Source organism: Glycine max, chromosome 9, assembly GCF_000004515.6.
Source record: "Glycine max cultivar Williams 82 chromosome 9, Glycine_max_v4.0, whole genome shotgun sequence".
Taxonomy (NCBI): domain Eukaryota; kingdom Viridiplantae; phylum Streptophyta; class Magnoliopsida; order Fabales; family Fabaceae; genus Glycine; species Glycine max.
In genome coordinates, this window is record NC_038245.2 from 38,862,381 (window position 1) to 38,881,234 (window position 18,854).

Consider the following 18,854-nt stretch of genomic DNA (forward strand, 5'->3'; position numbering starts at 1 on the left):
TTTGGAATGCAACAACCAATTCCAGAGTCTCCTTCGCAACCCTTGAACATTCATGGCATAACACTCAAAGGAAACATGACGAAAATTGGGGGCAATTGTTCGCCCCAATGATTGATCAGTGGAACAATCGTCATGCTTTTAGGGTCGACGCTTATCCCCGACAAGAGGCCTATTGAGCTTTAACTCGACTACATGGTCTGGTATAGGCGAAAAACAAAGATGTTTGTTGACCCACAAAATGCAAACACAGCTACATTGGTATTTTTTTGTTTTTTCAATATTTAACTTTAAATGTGTTTTTTTAATGATGCACATTAATTTTCTGACCCTAATAATTGTAGGTCGAAGTTGCAGAGACATTACAATACATGGTGTCTCCTCAAGGGAGAAATACATGGACAGTTGATGATCTCGTGCCTTATGTGGAGAAAATTACGATTTTATTCGAAGAGCAAGAGAGAATCACTGAGCCTGTGTCACATGGTCCTGCATCAGAGCGTCAATTTCCAGCACCAGAGTTTCACATTCTTCAGTCAAGTGTTGAAACTCAGGGCATAGGCAGATGAAGGGAGCTGTTGAAGCGGAAGAATATTCCCAACAAATGGCGAGCGTGGCCATGGAATGTATTACACGCCACAACATTTGCTCAGTATCCGACATAGATGTATCAATATCCTTTTCAGGTCATCACACTGATACTTCTGCAAGCGAGCATTCGTTCGTGGTGTTGCGAAACACATCCTCATTTTTCATGGCCGACTATGACCCCTTCACAACAATATCATGGCCCAATTCCAACACCTAATGCCCCATTAGGTACACAATGGAATGTACCGGAACCAATACCTAATATGGGTGACTTATTAGGTGTTCATTTGCGTCACAAATTTTCTACTGAGGCTGACGAAGAAGAAGCGGGGAGACATCGAGGCAGAAGAAATCTTGATCGCCAAGCACGAAGATGGGATCGATCATGTGGCACATCCTCACGGCATCACGGACACCAAAATGAATGATTTACATGTCTCTGTTTAAATATATTGTTGTATATTTCTCATTTGAATTTGACATTGAATTTATCGTATGCAGTTTATTAAGGCTTACAAATGGATATAGTATATGTCGCGCATCAAACTATGATAATAAATAAAGTTAAAAAAAACTAAAGTAGACAAAAGAAAATAACTAATGTTTCTAACTAACAATGAACACCAATGCCATATGTGCACTAAGGTAAACAAAAGAATATAATTAATGTCACTCAACCTGGATTGATCCACTCCATTTATTTCAACTTCTAAATGTAATTTTATTTCATTAGATGCATATGAGTCTGGAGTAATTTTATCTTAACCCTAAACGCTAAACCGTAAATCCTAAACCCTAAACTCTAAACCATAAACCCTACGGCCAAAACCATAAACCATAAACCCTACACCCTAAACCCTACGGCCTAAACCATAAACCCTAATCCCAAAGGCCTAAACCCTACACTATAAACCCTAAACCTAAAACCATAAACCCTAACCCTAACCCTAAACTCTAAGGCATAAACCATAAACCCTAGCCCCTAAACCCTAAACCATAAACCATAAACCATAAACCATAACCCATAAACCCTAAACCATAAACCATAACCCTAACCTCTAAACACTGGGCCTAAACCATAAACCCTAAACCATAACTCATAAACCCTAAACCCTAACCCATGAACCCAAAGGCATAAACCCTAAACCCTAAACACTGACACATAAACCGTGCGAGGTCTCTTTTACAAAGTATTTACTAAACAGGGTCTCTTTTTAAACTATTTACAAAAGGGGTTCGTTTTTACAAAGAAGCCGCAGGAACATCCTATATCGCTAGTAGCTCCTGCGGCTTCTTTGTAAAAACGAACCCCTTTTGTAAATAGTTTAAAAAGAGATCTTGTTTAATAAATACTTTGTAAATGGAACCCTCTAAGGGAAATTTGCCCCCATAATGACTAAGTCCATTGTTTGTCATTGTAGATAGTTGTCCTTTAGTATCAATTTGAATACCGTTAAGTACAACATTGTAGATAGTTCTCCTTTAGATACAATTTCAAAAATAAGTAATGTATAAATTTCCTGACAAAAGTATACATTCAAAAATAAGTAACTGGCGATTTCATTGAACACCACAAAGTAAATACATTGAACAAAACCTCAACCAATACAAGTCACTCATCTAACATACATAAATCAATTAAATGAATCACTCCCACGGTCATATTGCATAGGACATCGGAGCCTATTGTGCCCTTCTGCTCCACATCTACTACATTTTTGTCGGTGGTCAGATGGTTCCAACCAATCCATCTCATTCCTTATCCTTGTTGATTTTGGCCGACCTTTCGCACAAATTGTAGTTGGGTCAGGGATAAGTGTCCATGCATCATCAGAAGGAGGAATTGCCGCTTCATTCCCAAGAGGCCACCACTGTGCGGAGTATGCTTTTAAGATGTGCTTATTTGTGTAAACAACATCTATATATTGGTAGTAGTTCATGCTCACGTAACCACAAGCTGCAATAATGTGTGAACATGGATAGTGAAGCGCAAATACCTTCCGCATTGACAATAATGACCATTCAAGTTAACTGCCCACTTTTGTCCGCCACGTTGCGTTATAGGATTGAAGGTTTCCTCTACTTCAAACCTTGTCGAGTGGATATCATACACGCGAACGATGTGCGAACAAACTTGTTCTTGATTTTTCCTAAGTTCTTTAACAAACTTAGAACAATATACTTGGCCTACGTTTAATTGTCTTTGGGCTTGACGACCATGATCAACAAAGTACTTTTGACACCTACTATATGTTGACTTGACCAACGCTGTTATTGGAATGCTGCGAAAATCTTTCAACACCTTATTCACACATTCTGAGAGGTTGGTTGTCATGTGACCATATCTTCGTCCAGATTTATCGTAAGTCATGCTCCATTTTTCTTTTGAAATGCGATCAATCCATGTTGCTATGCCTGGACTCAATTGACGAAATTTTTCTAAGTTTTGATCAAACACATGCTTACAAGGCATGTACGCTGCATCAAATTTGTTACTATCAAAAGTTGTAGGTAGATATGAAACTCAAATTAACTTCATGTATAAAATAAACCTTACCCAATTTCTTGAACATCTCTTTTTGTTTCGCGTTGTTGAATTTGCGATTGAAATTGCTCGCTATGTGTCAGACGTAGTACACATGATAACCGTGGGGAGGTTGCCAACCAAGTGCTTCGTTAGCGACAACAGACTTTATACTTGCGTGACGATAAGATATTAGACAAATTTCATTCTTATCTGTGACGTGTTCACGCAAGTGGGCCAAAAACCATGACCATGCTGTTAACGTCTCACCTTCGACCACGACGAATGCTAGAGGAAGAACACCACCATTTCCATCCTGTGATGTGGCCATTAATAGGGTCCCACGGTATTTCCCGTATAAATGTGTGCCGTCAACTTGTATGATTGGCTTACAGTACTTAAAAGCCTCTTTACATTGACCAAATGTCCAAAATACTCTATGAAATTGCCGATGTTCACGACTGACCCTATTACTAACAATAAAATTGTCATGTAGTATTTGAAAATAAGAGCCAGGAGAATGATTTTGCATGTGTGTTAGCCATGACGAAAGTTTCGCATATGACTCTTCCCAATCGCCATATTCAATTGCAATCGCCTTTTGTTTCGTCATCCATGCTTTTCTGTATGAAACCTTATAGGAAAATTCACTATTTATCCTTTCTTCAATCAAAGAAATTTTTATTGATGGATCTTCTCTGATCATGCCTGTAATTCAAATAATAAATTAAAATAACAAATAACACAAAAGTAGGATAATATGAACATAAAAAACGTACCTACTACGCAAGTCGCAATTAAATCTGAATCAAACTTCTCATGGTCTTGTGTCATACTCATATTTAGACATGTGTGCGGTCCACCCCATTGTGTCACTTTCCATGCATCAGTTTTTTTAGATAAAATTGCCTTCATATAAAAAGGGCAAGGAGACTCTGCGCTATTGTTGGGGCAACAAACGATATATTTGTGCGATTTGGTTTCAACAACCTTAAAACTTTGATGCACCTTCATCACATATTGTTTCAGTGCATTTTTTACCGCATCTTTACTGTCAAAATCCACGCCAACATATAATTCTTGTCCAACATTAAAAGTCGTTGGCATGTCTAAACCACAAATGTCCTCCTCGTTTGGATGACTCCAATTGATATTGTTATAATGCAAAGCATCATTCTAAAATGGATTTTGAATTCCTGGTACACCTAATAATTTCAAAACAAATCAGGTCAACAAACTACTGCTATTTACTTACCATTAAATACAGTTCTCATAAAAAGATAGATGTATTCAACTAATTTTTAATTTCATAAAATTTACCTTTTGTTGGGTGAACAATTGAAACTAGTTCAATAATGTCGGTGACTTCATCGTCTGTATCAGATATTCCTTCAACGCTATCATCTTCATCCAAAGACTCTTCAACGTATGAGTTAGACGCAAGATAATCATCATCATCATCTTCATCATCATGTAAATTTCTTATATTTCTTAGCAATTCTGACTCATGATGAGATAGATTATGTCTACATGACGTAACAGAATTTACAGAATGAAACATGGAACCACCAGCAACATCATTTTCTACGTATAATTCTAGAACTGACATTTGTTGTTGTTGAAAACTTTCGATCATAGTTTCCACATCTTCGTCATCACAAATTTGTAAGGCAACATATTTTCGAGAAACTAAAAATCTACAACTTATAGTAGAAATGATTTCATTATTTTCTAACTTTACCTTATCTCCAAATTTTTTTTCAAAGCATTGAAACTAATTCCGCATTTAATCTGAATCGCCTTTTTACTGCATTCAAATATTACACCATCATTGTCTTCATATACTCTTCCATTGAAATACAACACTGTAATAATTGAATTCATGATATACCTACATGAACAAAATTAAAAATAATTAATCATAACAAGAGTAGTTTTAAAATAAATAACTGTATTTGCTTGCTTCATCTACTAACTTAAACTTAAACTTAAACTACAGATTCAAATTTCATTCTAACTTCAAAAAACTAGAAGGGAATCATGTAAATATTTGTAACGCTTGTAAATAATTAAACATAATTAAAATAACTTCAAAGTAAAAAACCTAATTACAAAAATTTATACGCTTAAACTTCACGTATTAATTTTTTTCTAATAAAACAATTATTACTTCAATTAAATATTTTGTGAATCATAAAAATAAAAAAATCTATTTGTTTGCTCTATTAAACTTAAACTAGACATTGATATTTCATTGTAACAAAAAAATTATTACTCCAATTAAATAATTCTAAAAAAATTCCTTAATTTACAAAATTGGAAGACTCACCTCTAAATATTTTTAAGTCAGAAATAACATCAACAAAAGCTTATAACCCGAAGGGTCACACGTCAAATTTCTAAGCCACAAAAACCATGAACAAAGACGCTTACAAATAATTACTCATAATAATTTTAAAAAAAATTATAATTCCAAAAATTACTACACTTAAACTTTACCTTCAATTTTTAGTCTAACAAAAAAAATTATTACTTCAACTAATACTTTTGTCAATCATAAAAATAAAAAAAAATTATTTGCTTGCTCTATTAAAATTAAACTAGACATTCATACTTTATTCTAAAAAAAATTATTACTCTAATTAAATAATTTATGAAAAATTCCTCAATTTCAAAATCTGCAAGTATCACATATAAATATTCTTAAGGCTAAAATACCTTCAACAAAGGCTTATAAATGGAAGAGTTACACTTAAAAAAATTTTAGACACAAAAACCTAATTCAAATAATTACTGGTAATAATTTCCAACTAAAAAATCTAATTCAAAAATTTACTACACTTAAATTTCGGCTTCTAACCACAAAATTTATTACTTCACAATAAACAATTTGTAAATGATAAAAATTATTAACAAATTTAACTTCAAACCGAATGAAATAATGCTTCTAAAAATTTTACTGAATAAAAATTCGTTCCTTAAACTGAATACAAAAAATCCATACTTTCAATAAATAAATACAACTTTGAACATTGAATGAATAAACTTCAAACAAAAACAAACTTGAAAGAATTTATGCCTTTCTTTCTCTCTTCAAACTGAGTTTTTTCTCGTTTTCTTTCTCTTGCTTATGCCTTTCTTTCTCTCTTCAAATCTGTTTTTTTTTTCTGGCTTTCTTTGCTTTCTTTCTCACTTCAAAATGTGGAATTTGAAGTTATACCGTCCTCCTATTTAAATGAAAACTACACAAGCCATTATTAAAGCATGCCTGTGAAGCCAATTTTCTCCAAAGTCTTCTGGCCATTTAATAGGCACACTGTATCCATGTGAACCTTGCACAGCTACAAAGCATGTGACTCTTACATAGCTGCAACTAGCCTTCAAATGGTTCAGCCCGAGCCTGCAAATGGCTCACGAACAGTGCCCTAGACCAGATGCAGCTATCTCGCAGGAAGCAATGGCGGCATTGCTTGTTAATGGGTCTCGCAAGATGCAATGGCGGGACATGTTCCACGTTGGCACATGTCTCGCCATTGCTGTTGGCGGCTTCTGCATATGTGGAAGGCTTCTCGCTAGTGGTGCTGGCAGCACACCCACGTCACCACGCTTCTCGCCAGTTGTGCTGGCGACACACTCACCATGCAGCCACATCAGCAAGCTTCTCGCCATTGATGGCGGCACAACTATCTCTTCAATTCTGCTAGTGGCATCAACGAAAAAAACAGACCCCCTTGCAAATACTTTGAAAAGGGACTCTATTTGATAAATAGTTTCTAAAAGGGTCTTTGTCTGATAAATTTGACACAATGAGTGAGCATCTGTCATGATAACCTCTCAAGAGAATGAAGATGAAAGCAAAGAAAAAAAATGTTACGTGAAGAAGAAAAGCAAAGAAGAAGTTATAAGGAGGGGAAATTTTGAAATTTTCAAAAGTTATTGGGTGTACAGGAAATTTTACCCGTGCATAAAACAACTCCCCTCATAGTAACGTGGAATTGGATAACTCCATATAATTTTTGTTTTGTATCTTTTCCAATGAATAAAAAAGTGTGAAACATAAAACTTTGAATTAAATAATCTAATTAAAATCTAAAAATTGATTGTAAGAAGTACTATCTAACAAGACCAATATGATGATTTATTTATAACACTAATGATATTAAACTTATTTTGTTTGGATAAAAATATAATTTTTATATGATGGGATCTATACACACTACAGTACACACTGGCCCCTACTTGCAAGTTGGTCTTATTACCAGAATAAGGTGGTGATTTCTCTCCTGGCATCGATAATTTTGAATTTGATCGGTGGTCCCAAGCCACTGTTTTCCTACCTATTTATTTTATTTACCTCCTAAATCTAAACCAAATTCCTTTCAATATATTTTTTTTCTCAAATAAAATAAAATAGTTTGTATTAAATTTAAATTTCCTACCATTCCTTTCAATATATAGTTACTCTATAATTATTAAATAGACTTAAATGTTCTCTGTCATGCTTTTTTGATTTTCTTTTATTTATTTATTTTAGTTCTTGTAATTTTTTTTATTTTTAAAATACTTTAAATCATATTTTGAATAATAAAAAAGTGTTTTAAACAGTATAAAAAATTATCTAAAATATTTTAAGATAAAAAATACAACAAATATATTTTGTAAAAACTAAGTAAAAAAAATTAATTAGCGGAACAAAAATGAAAAATGATAAACTAAAAGGATTAAAAAAATATTTAAGCCTATTAAATATTATAATTATAATAATATGAAGTATTAATTAAATATGTAAAAAAATAAGAAAGATCTATTGTGAAGAAGTTCTGAATCAGATGTAATTTGAACTTTTGAAGTCAAAAAGCATCATCTGAGATTCAACCAACGAACGGCACTCGACGTTTTTTTTTTTTTTGAGATTGTTATATAAATACGTTCACCGTCGCTTCCATTTAATCGCTTACTGTGTTCTTCTTCAACCCCATTTTAGGTTCTCTCATCTCTCTCTTCTTTTCTTGGATTTTGCATATTCCCATTTTGCCCCTCTCTCTCACTGTACTTGTTCTGATTCTACAATTCCCTCTTGGATTCGCTGATTCCATTCCAACCCTTTTGTGATTCTCATGTTTCTTCACTGTTCCCACTAGCATTTGTTACAATCTTTCATGGGTTTTCGCCAAAATTGTTTCTTTTACTAACGCTGTGTGTGTGTTGTTGCGTCTTCTTCTTCTTCTCTGTTTAATTTATAATTCTCGCCCCTTCACTGCTTTTCTCACTCCGTGTTGTGTTTAAGTCCTGGCAGAGAAAACGGGTTGAGGATTTTTCTTCTTCTTTTATGAATTTTCTCTTGTTTGTGTGAAGGGCGAAGTAGGAGAGTGAGGGGGGGGGGGGGGGGCAGTGATTTGTTGAATGTAGGATTTCAATTGTGATTTTGTGAAAACCAGGGGGCAAAAAGTTTGAATTTTTCAATTATGTAATTAATTTTTTTCTTTTGAGAATTGTGATTTGTGAATGTAGGATTTCATTTTAGTTTCTCTCATTTTAATTTAAAAATTTCAGAACCTTTTTCCCCTCTTATATTCTCTTTGCCTTCCATACAAATGGAAAGTGAGTGAGTAGGGGCTATAAAGGGGGTCAAACACTCGTTTTATTTGGTGGTTTTTGGATCAACTGGCTTTATAAGAGTAGGACTTGTCAAATGCAATACAGTTACAAAGACTTAAAAAGAAGTTATGTTTAACTGTTCGTTTTATATTATTTATTACAACACCATGAGTTCCCTTTGCAGATTAAGAAGGCATAACTCAGTATGAATCTAAAAAAAATAAAGTTGGCACCAGGATAGTGTAGGATTGTTAGGAATCTGCTTTACATGTTTGTGTTTGCAGATAAATTGATTTTATATTTTTCTAAATTTCATTTTGCAGTTTTTTATTGAACCATCCATTTTGTATTAATTGTTTTTCAATTTCTGACTTTGCTCGACAGTCTAAAAGGAACAAGTATTGAACCATCTTTCTGCTGCTCATCCTGTCTAATTTCTGTTTGCCATAGCACTAACATATGTGTGAAAATTTATTTATGTCTGTATCTGATTGAGGATGCTAATTTTGATTTATTGATTTTGGAACTTTAACTTGAGGATACATTTTTGACGCCTTTTTGCTTAAATCTGATAAATTTTTCTTTATGTTGTAGGCAAAGTATGCCTTTGAAGGAATCAAGTAAGTCTTGTATGTGGTATTGATTTTCAATGTCCGCTTTATGGTTTGAGCTTCTATTGAGAAACTGAGATACAAGCTGATCACATAGGAATATCCTGTACTCTCTCAGATTTCATGCCTGCCATGAAAAAGGTTGTTTGGTGTTATAGAGTAACCTTTGACTAGTCCTTCTCTTCAGTTCTATAAAATATTGCAATGTGATAATGTTGGAATTGGCCAGGTGCATAGAAATTAGTTAACATGAATTGCCAGCATTGTTCTGTGTTACACTTCTTTTTTCTTTTGAGAATTGCTAGCATTGTTCTCTTGTGGATACTATTTATAAATTATAACTGAAGTTTTATAAAGCATCTCCTACTTCATTTGCTTTATTCTTGCTGCATATTTCTCTTAATTTGGTCTTTTTAAGTTAAGATGATGGCTTTTTTAATCAAACAATTTATTTTGGTTTTGATGGGTTTCCTTATCAATTTTACTTCTTATAGAATATATGTTGTTGTAGTCTCTTGCTTAGCCTTTTGAATTGCATTTGGTCTGTTGATTGAGTTCCTTTCTTTTTCTCTTTAACAGAATCCTGAGCAGACTCATTTTGGATCTGTATTCAACAAGTTAGGGAAGGAGCTTGGAGAACCTGTAGACTTTGAACTTCCAGATTGGTTTAATAAATCAAAGCCAATGCAGTACACCTATATAAAACGCAGTAATCCTTCATAATGTTTTGAAATGTTCACAATAACTGTGTATCTCTCATGTAGAGCAGTATAATCCTTGATTTATGAGTGAATTTGTATAATAACTGAAATCTTCAGTTGTTTGTAATTTCCTCATTGCTTCTGAAGTATTTAATCCTGTTATTCTTAGTTTGTCTGTTTAGATGGTGCATAGTTTTAAATAATCTTCTATTTTTGTTTGTTTAGATATATATCTCACTAAGAAGGTCAAGAGATCCCGATTTGATGATGATGGCATATTCTGTTCATGTACTCCTTCCCCTGGATCTACTAGTGTATGTGGTAGAGATTGCCACTGTGGGTAAGTATCCATTTGTATGTGCTTTATTTATGGCAATTTTCATGTGTTTATTTTATTCTCATTTCTAGGACGTGCTGAATCCCATCTTAAGTAATGTCCCTGAATATACCTTAATTTCTATTATTTATAAAATTTATAAAGTTTATTGTCAGCCGCCAGCCAACCATCCAAAATCATTATTTCTTTCTTCAGAATGTTAATTTTGGTGTCTGTCTGAGTACTTGTGTTTCAATGTGTTATATAGTGTGTGGTTAATTAAGTTCTGCTTAAGCATATCCAATTTATCATATGGTCACTGTTGGTATTGCTGTTTATTCTCATTGTTGCCTGACCTGAACCCCGATAATGATTGTTTCCCAAGCAGAGCATGACATAGAAAGCATGTGAAATTCCTCAAACCCCACAAAACCACCAAAGAATGGGATGGTGTAGCTTTGATTGGTTTTGGTTCCATAAGTTTAACAAAATGTGCAAACTTGTTCCATGGCTGAAAGGCTCATTACCTCAAATTGTTATTGTTTCTAGATTTTGCTGGTGCACCTAGAATAGACTGTTTTACTGTTTATCACATAATCTCTCTACTTGTTTGTTATGTAATATATAATATTACAGATGCAAAGTCAACTTAATTTTGAGTCATATTCATTTATTATGTTGACTGTTCCTGTAGAATGCTTCTGTCTAGCTGTTCATCAGGCTGTAAATGTGGGAGCTCCTGTCTCAACAAACCATTTCAGAATCGTCCTGTGAAAAAGATGAAATTAGTCAAGGTATAAATTTCTGGCTCAGGATTTTTTCCAGGTTTGTTTTAATATAGTTCTCTTAACTCTTAAGTTATTCTTGTATTTTCTTTTAATTGCAAAATCTTGATTCTGTTTAGAGGTCTTCAAACCTTGTCAAGGTAATGTTTGCATGTGCATGTATTGGGCATATGGTTATCTAGTTTAGCTACTCTTTTCGTTTTCCATTTTAATTTGTGTTTATATTGCAGTGTGTATCCTTACTTACAGGAGGTATTTTCCTTTTCTTTTTTTTGGTCTTGAAAGTTCTTTAGTCTTTATTCTATTCATTTTTGCTAAACAAACTAATAAAATCTTTAGTCGTAAAAGTAAATTTGAGATTTTGGAAATTAATAATTATATTCCTTTCTTAATTGAATGTCCTCATTTTTCCCCTCTATCTCCACCACTTTTCTGTCATCCCAATACCTTTTTTTTTCTGCACATAGATAGATGTGTGCTCATATTATATTCTAGCTTATTTGAATTTGTAATTACTTGCATTTCTCTTTTGATATTCTTCGCTTAAAATGCCGAGCAATATATTTATTTCTGTAGACTGAGAAATGTGGTTCTGGAATTGTGGCGGATGAAGATATCAAGCTTGGGGAGTTTGTCATTGAATATGTTGGAGAAGGTTATAGTGAATTGTTTCCTGAGGTTTTTTTTTTTTTTTTATTATTATAAAAGCTACTTACGACTTAGAAGTGTTGCCTTTCTCTACAGTCATTGATGACAAAACATGTGAGGAAAGGCTTTGGAACATGAAACATCGTGGGGAAACAAACTTCTACTTATGTGAAATCAACCGAGATATGGTGATAGATGCCACATATAAGGGAAACAAATCAAGATACATCAATCATAGCTGCTGCCCCAATACTGAGATGCAGAAATGGTTGACTACTAATTGTTTTATTCATATGATGTTTGTAGCAATATTTGGTATTTTATCCAAACATGGTTTAATAGAGGAGTTAGGACCTTCTTCTAACAAGTGCATTTTCTTTTTTTCCATTTTAAGGATAATTGATGGTGAAACAAGAATTGGCATATTTGCAACTAGTGACATACAAAAGGGCGAGCATCTGACTTATGATTACCAGTATGAACACTTTCCTGTTTCTTTGCTTACACCCTTTCTGTTGAACTATATATTCTGTATAGATATTTATGCCTCCGGAAAGTTTTGGAGTTGTTGGTCTCTCCGTAATTATGCTAGCATGACTGGCTGGCTATTCTATGTTTCTAACTACGTAGCAGGTTTGTTCAATTTGGTGCAGATCAAGATTGCCACTGTGGTGCTGCTGAGTGTAGGCGTAAGTTGGGTGTCCGACCTACCAAGCCTAAACTTTCTTCTGATGCTACATTAAAATTAGTGGCATATCAGGTGGCTTCATCTTCTCGTAAAAATTCTCGTAAAAAATAGCCATTCTAACTTGAGTAGATATACTCTCTCTAATCTCCATGATCCAAGACTCTTGAATAATAACAAAGTACTAAATAAATTGAATTTCAGCATCTTTCTATTATGGTTATAAAGAAATATATTCCATTTGTTTATTTTTCCACTATACCTATTGTTTATTTTTGGGTATTAATTTGTGTTTCTGTCTATCACTGTTTATTATGTTGGAAATTTATTAGTAGGCGTTATATTCCATTTTACATTAAAAAAAATCTTAAAAGAACAAACTCCAGTATTTTTGTAAAAAGATTGGGGGTGGAGGGTCACAGGATTGAATAATGATGAGTTTGACCACTACACAAGCCCCGTAAATGTAGTGATTGAATTGTTAGGGCATTGTTTTATATGCTTTGGTAGGATGAATAGATTGTGTTCTTACACCAGCCTCAACCTGTTTCATTTTTTACTCTAAATTTCAAACGGAATACTGTAATGTTTTTCACGTACAAATTCTGAATGTTCTTATTGAGCCATTATGTTTATTAAGTACTTACCTTATTGCTTCTCTATTGATTCCTTTAATATTGGCATGTGGACTTTGATGTAACTAGTATCTAACTTAAATTTTGTTATTATTTGCATTCAGTTTCTCTTTATAAATTCTGCTTTGCTTTATTGCTAGAATGATTCCCATTGGGAATGAGAATGGGAAAGCAATGGAGTGATCATCAGCTTGTCATATTTTTGTATGGTTATAAATGATTAATAATTTGATTATATTCCTATGTTTGGTATGCCAGAGTGAAAGACTAATGGAACAGGAAAAAAATAAAGTTAATTCTTTTTCAAAAACACATTAAAAAATCGTTAAACTCCATATAATTTAAATTAATTACAGTGAATATAAGATAAAGCCATAAACTTTAAATGTATTGACAGTGAGTTGGATGCACAATATACATAAAAAATATGAAAATCTCCACAAAAGCAGACCTATGTATTGACTTGCTCACATCCTATTTAATGGGTAACCTTTATTGACTTGAAAGAGCAAAGGTGGAGTTTTGAAAATTATTTCTGAATCGATTAATAGAACAACTAAAACATTAATATACATAGGCTGATTCTAGGCTAACCTAGGGTTTTATAGGGAAACAAATCTGTCCTAATTACAAGGGGAATAAATCTGTACAAAATAAAAGGAAATGATGGGGGCAAATTTTGAGTTAATCATGCTAATAATAATACCCTCTATCAAGTTGGGGAATGAAATGTCTTAGAATGTGTTAAGGAGAGAGAGAATTTATCTCCTTTTTCAAATCTCTTTTCTTTAATGCCAAAATTAACCTTAATGAAGTGTGAAGAGAGGACTTATTTTAATAACTTAAAAATAACCCCCAATGACTTTAATATAATTTCAAGTCTAACAACCATCACATTAGGCATCTTTTCATTAAAGTCATTCCATAATTACATGGGTCATTATTAGATTAAATAATCTAACATTCTCCCACTTGGCTCATGTGATGACTTGAAGATTCAACATTAAACTATAAGTACACATCATACATTGAAATTACAAGTCACCCTCCTTAATTGAATTAAAATGATTGAATCATGGCGGTTGCAAGTTATCCAAACAACTTGGATCCTTCCATGTATCACAAATCATTCAATTCAATTCAACTTTAATTAATACTGTAATATGTGTCTTTAATATCCTTTCTAAGACACATTTTGTCATCTCACTCAAACCATAATGTATACCATATAATGTGAATGACATAACAAACAAAAACACAACTATAATTGAATTCACAAGTGTCATACAATACGAGCATTCCAACTATAATGTATATATATACATTACATTAAATCATAAACAAGGACTTATCCATAATATCCATCCTTTCAGCATGGCCAATGAATATCTTTGGTGGTAAACCTTAGTTAATGGATCCGCTATCATTAAGTTTGTACCAATATGCTCAATTGACACTTTATGTTTCTGCTTTTCTTTAATTGACAAATATTTCAAACCCACGTGTTTTGCTCCTTTCAAGTATTTGTCATTCTTAGAGAAGAAGATAGTTGTGGAGTTATCACAATAAATCCTCAGCGTTTTGGCTATATTGTCAACAATTCCAAACCCTAAAGTAAAGTTCTGCAACCACAATGCTTGAATTGTGGCCTTAAAGCATGCCACAAACTCAGCCTTCATGGTAGAAGTGGCAATCATGGATTGTTTTGCACTTTTCCATGATACCACTCCGCCAGCCAAAAGAAAGATGTACCCAAATGTAGACTTCCTTGAGTTCATGCACCCAACATAGTTTGGATCTGAGTAGCCAATCACTTCAAGGTGATTTGACCTCTTATATGTGAGCATGTTTTTTTTTTTGGAAGGCGAAGATAATATATTATATATGAAACCAAGTACCAGAGGTACTACAAATTACATAAAAGGGTCCTGATAATTCAGGAGATACATCACCCTACACAGATGAGAACCCTACTAACAGAAGCTTTAACTAAAAGCTATAGACATATTTGAAGACCAACTATAATAAGGAATCTGGAACTATATGTGAGCATGTAATCCTTGGTGAGTATGTAATCCTTGGTGCCTTGTTAATACCTATTTGTGACATTAATTTCTTCAAATTTTGAGTCATGGTAAAACAGTCATTGTGGGGTCCATGGTGGTAAGAGTTATAGTTCATTTCAAACTCGTAGGCTCGCTACACTTGGGAGTTTATGTGAGTTTACATGAGTTTATACTAGAGTTTACCCAAAAAAATGTTTAATCGAGAGTTAACCCCTTTTTTGACTATGTAGACTTAAAATTGTAAAAGTTTAAGAGTTAACTCGAGAGTTTGACAATTATGTACAAATTCTCAAGAATGATTAAAGTTACCCAAAATTCACAATGTTCATAATTAACAATAAAAAGCCATATGTGTGCTGTCAAAAATTAAAAAGCCATGTGTCTTGAACAAAAAAATAAATACGAACAAAAGTAGAATACAACTATCCTAGATAGGAATCATCAATCATCATCTTCTAAATCCAAGTTTTTTTCATTTTCACAACCACTTTCTCTCTCTATAACAACCTTCCCCTTAACTTCTAATTTCTGCCCTTAGGCATGTTGGGCTTAAGAGTTTTGGGCCTCCGGGTGTAGACCTGGAAAGGACTCTTCCCTATTGTTGATTGCCGGATCCTATCAAAATCCCAAAAATAGCCTCATAAAGAAGACTTCTCTATTCAAAGGGCTGTTTTGGAATCAACACGTAGTGCTGCTATCCACTTTTCAGCCCTCTATTTGATTGGTTATGGCCACTACACTAAATTGCTTCACTACGGTGACCTCTGTAGCGTGCTCTGCTATTATGCACTATTTGAAATGTCGGAGACCATTTCTCCATTTAGTTGGCATTAGGTAATTTAAAAAAATATTTTATTAAAAATTGAAAAAATAAAAGTGGAAAAAGAAATGTGGCAAAATAGATTGGGGATAGGTAGTTATTGCTGAAAGTAACTTCCATTACCCACCTTTCACCATGGGAATAAGAAGTATGACAAGTATGAACATTATATTATATATGTAATATATATTCTGGGAATCAACAATTCTTGGGATTGTTTTTTCAAAACTTGTACTAAACATACAAATGTGATATTCCCAAGTTTACTTTTCTTGGAATCCTTCTTGATACCTTGAAACAAACACAATCCTAAAAGCTTATGCTATTAAAGGCTGATGAATGTTTTAATAAGTGTCAAGAAGCGCATCCCTTCTTGCATGATCCCATTGGACTTATAATTTGAATAATGCACATGCTTCTTTACCTTGGGCTGAAAGTCAAAATTATGAAGAATTGGAGCACCAATGAACGAACTTAAGCTTTTAGGGAGATGATCTTTCCAAATGTCCAAGCCATAAATGATTTTATATCTCTAACAAACAAACAGAGAAAAATTAGCAGTGAATAGAGAATCAGAGAAGAGAAACTGAATTCATTCACCAAAACAGAATCTTACCAGAGAGGTCTCCATTTATAGGAGGGTACAGATCAGTGACAGTTGAATTCAGTTACAACAGCTGTGCTGACTCAGCATATGTGTCTTGCACCTAATGTGAACACTGGCTACAGCTGCACAAGCTAACGTACTAACTACTTAGATGCCTGGTTAGGTTCAATACTGCTATACTCTAACAGGAAAGCTCTACTTTAGAATATTGTGGAAGAAGTATAGTTGATTTGAGATTTTGGGTTTGTGATCTTAGGGTAATTTCTTGTTTGAAAAGTTGTAAAAGGTAAAAAATATTTTAGAATGATTCCTAAGAGAATAGTATTTTAGACATGCTCTCCTTTATGGAGGGAATTCATTCTTCATTTGAGGGAATGCACATTCCCATTTTAAAGGTGCTACCAATCATTCTATCCTGTCATTTTTTTTTCATTTTTATTGCCATACAATTAGTCCCCAAGTAATTTGCATAACCACTTTTATTGAAATTGGTATGTACTTACATACTAAGTTATGAAGATCTGTCTTGTTGACTAATTGTGTACTTTTGTCTGGACAGGTTTATCAGAATGGAGGTTTGCAAATTGGTAAGCTTGCTGCTTTTTTTTTTATTAGTTATATACGATTTAATTTTCCTTCTGAAAGAAAATATGCATAAATTCTGTGATCAGTTCCTATTTGAATTTATCTTCTATATTATAAAATGCCCCTTTTTCTTGTGTACTTGGTTTTTCAGGAAGTTCTCGTGTTGTTGACCAACCAAAGTGCTTACACAATTGCATTGGTGAAGTTATTAGGATAAAACAACTTGGAAATGAGAGGTATGCTAAAATTGTCTATTTTTTAATTGTGATACCCGGTCTTATGAAGTTTATGACTTAGATTATGACCTTGATCATTTTCATTCTTAAAATCCTACAGGTTTGGAATTATTAAACGATTTGATAAATATTCCCGAAAACACTCGGTAAGCAATTCTTTGGTTGGATTTTCATGATTTAGATGAAACTTGTCATCAAATATGAACATGCATTTATTTTTGCTTTTGCAGATCATGTTTGAGGATGGTTGTGTTGAAATTTATGACATGTCAAAAGAGGACTGGGAACTTGTGAGATAGTGATGCAACTGTTGGGTAGGAACTACGTGCGAATATTTCTTTTGCATGATTGTATCTATCTGCATGACATTGTGAAATATTATATCTTAATAAATAGGCAATAGGCATCTCTCCAAATTGGTAGGCTTTTCCATTTTTATTCCCATACAATTTGTCCCCGAGTAATTTGCATAATCATTTTTATTGAAAATGGTACTACATATATACCAAGATATCTGATACTGAATGCGAGATTGACTAGCAGCAGTATGTATGATTGTAGATGCCGATGCTTAAGCTAATAGAATGAAGATTGTATTTTTTGTTACCTTGGTGTTGATTATTATACAAGTCTTCGTAGGATGTGAGAAATAGGGTTATCATTTCTCCTAGTGTGATTTCCATTTTTTAATAGGGTAAGGCTTGTAAAAGGGGTTTTAACTTAATTTTGGTCATGGTATTTTGGTCATGGTTGAATGCATGATATTTAGTTTTGAATATATTAATCATTTAGTGGTAAAAAGTTTTTCGTCCCTCTTAATTACATCATGGTCCAGGTTTTTTAAAGATCCTTCATTGTCATTTTCCCATATAATTTTTCATACTTGTGGAAATTAACTTCATTCCTCTTCTGTTACCTATGCTAACTTTTTATTAGTATGTATTGTCAAGCTAGAAAACGAGGGAAGTAAGATTGCTAGTACCTGTGTTGTTCAGGTGCAGGTGAAAGGAATTGAAAAACTGAAAATTGGACTCATTATTCTTTCATTGCATGTGCATAATTCTTGTAGTTGCTGAAGATCTGATCAACAGAATATGAAGCGGAATAGATCAACATAACTCTTACTGATTGAAGATAATAAGTTCCTTTTTCTACTAACAGACTGTATTATCGTTTAAACAAGGTTCTGGAAATAATCCTTGTATTTATTAAAATCCTGAGAGTACTGTAAAATGAGAATTCATCTTGTACCATTATTACCTAGGATATGTGTAGTTGTTGTTTCAAGTGTATTCTTTTACTTTCTTCCTATTTTTCTAGTACAGGTTAGTGATAAATGACGGAGTTCCGATGAGGAAAAACAAGGAAGAAACTTGTTTTAATATGCATGCATTACACTTTGATCAATGCTGAAGGCTTGTGTATCTTATAAGAGTAATTTTAATTATA

At 33.3% G+C, this 18,854-nt stretch overlaps 1 protein-coding gene across 4 annotated transcripts; it reads left to right on the forward strand.

Annotated features, from left to right (window-relative positions):
- Positions 1-7,929: 7,929 nt before the first annotated feature.
- On the forward strand, positions 7,930-18,854 carry LOC100808183 (histone-lysine N-methyltransferase ASHH3). 4 transcript variants are annotated; one of them, XM_026123779.2, is made up of 14 exons: positions 7,930-8,096; positions 9,305-9,462; positions 9,901-10,030; positions 10,248-10,362; positions 11,033-11,132; positions 11,700-11,778; positions 11,868-12,039; positions 12,166-12,246; positions 12,405-12,531; positions 17,144-17,171; positions 17,321-17,405; positions 17,506-17,551; positions 17,636-17,719; positions 18,401-18,854. In XM_026123779.2, exons 2-13 carry the CDS (start codon positions 9,445-9,447, stop codon positions 17,702-17,704), a joined length of 1,050 nt encoding a protein of 349 aa, XP_025979564.1. In that variant the 5' UTR covers positions 7,930-8,096; positions 9,305-9,444; the 3' UTR covers positions 17,705-17,719; positions 18,401-18,854. The 4 variants fall into 4 exon arrangements, with proteins under 4 accessions (XP_025979564.1, XP_040860887.1, XP_040860888.1 ...); XM_041004953.1 differs by having other exon boundaries at positions 7,954-8,096; positions 18,475-18,854; XM_041004954.1 differs by having other exon boundaries at positions 7,954-8,096; positions 18,731-18,854.

What these genes read in the sequence shown, in the direction of transcription:
- LOC100808183 (XM_026123779.2), top strand. An exon ending in GTACACCTATATAAAACGCA is followed by an intron (nt 10,031 to 10,247) that starts GTAATCCTTCAT and finishes TTGTTTGTTTAG; the next exon opens with ATATATATCTCACTAAGAAG. An exon ending in CATTGAATATGTTGGAGAAG is followed by an intron (nt 11,779 to 11,867) that starts GTTATAGTGAAT and finishes CTTTCTCTACAG; the next exon opens with TCATTGATGACAAAACATGT.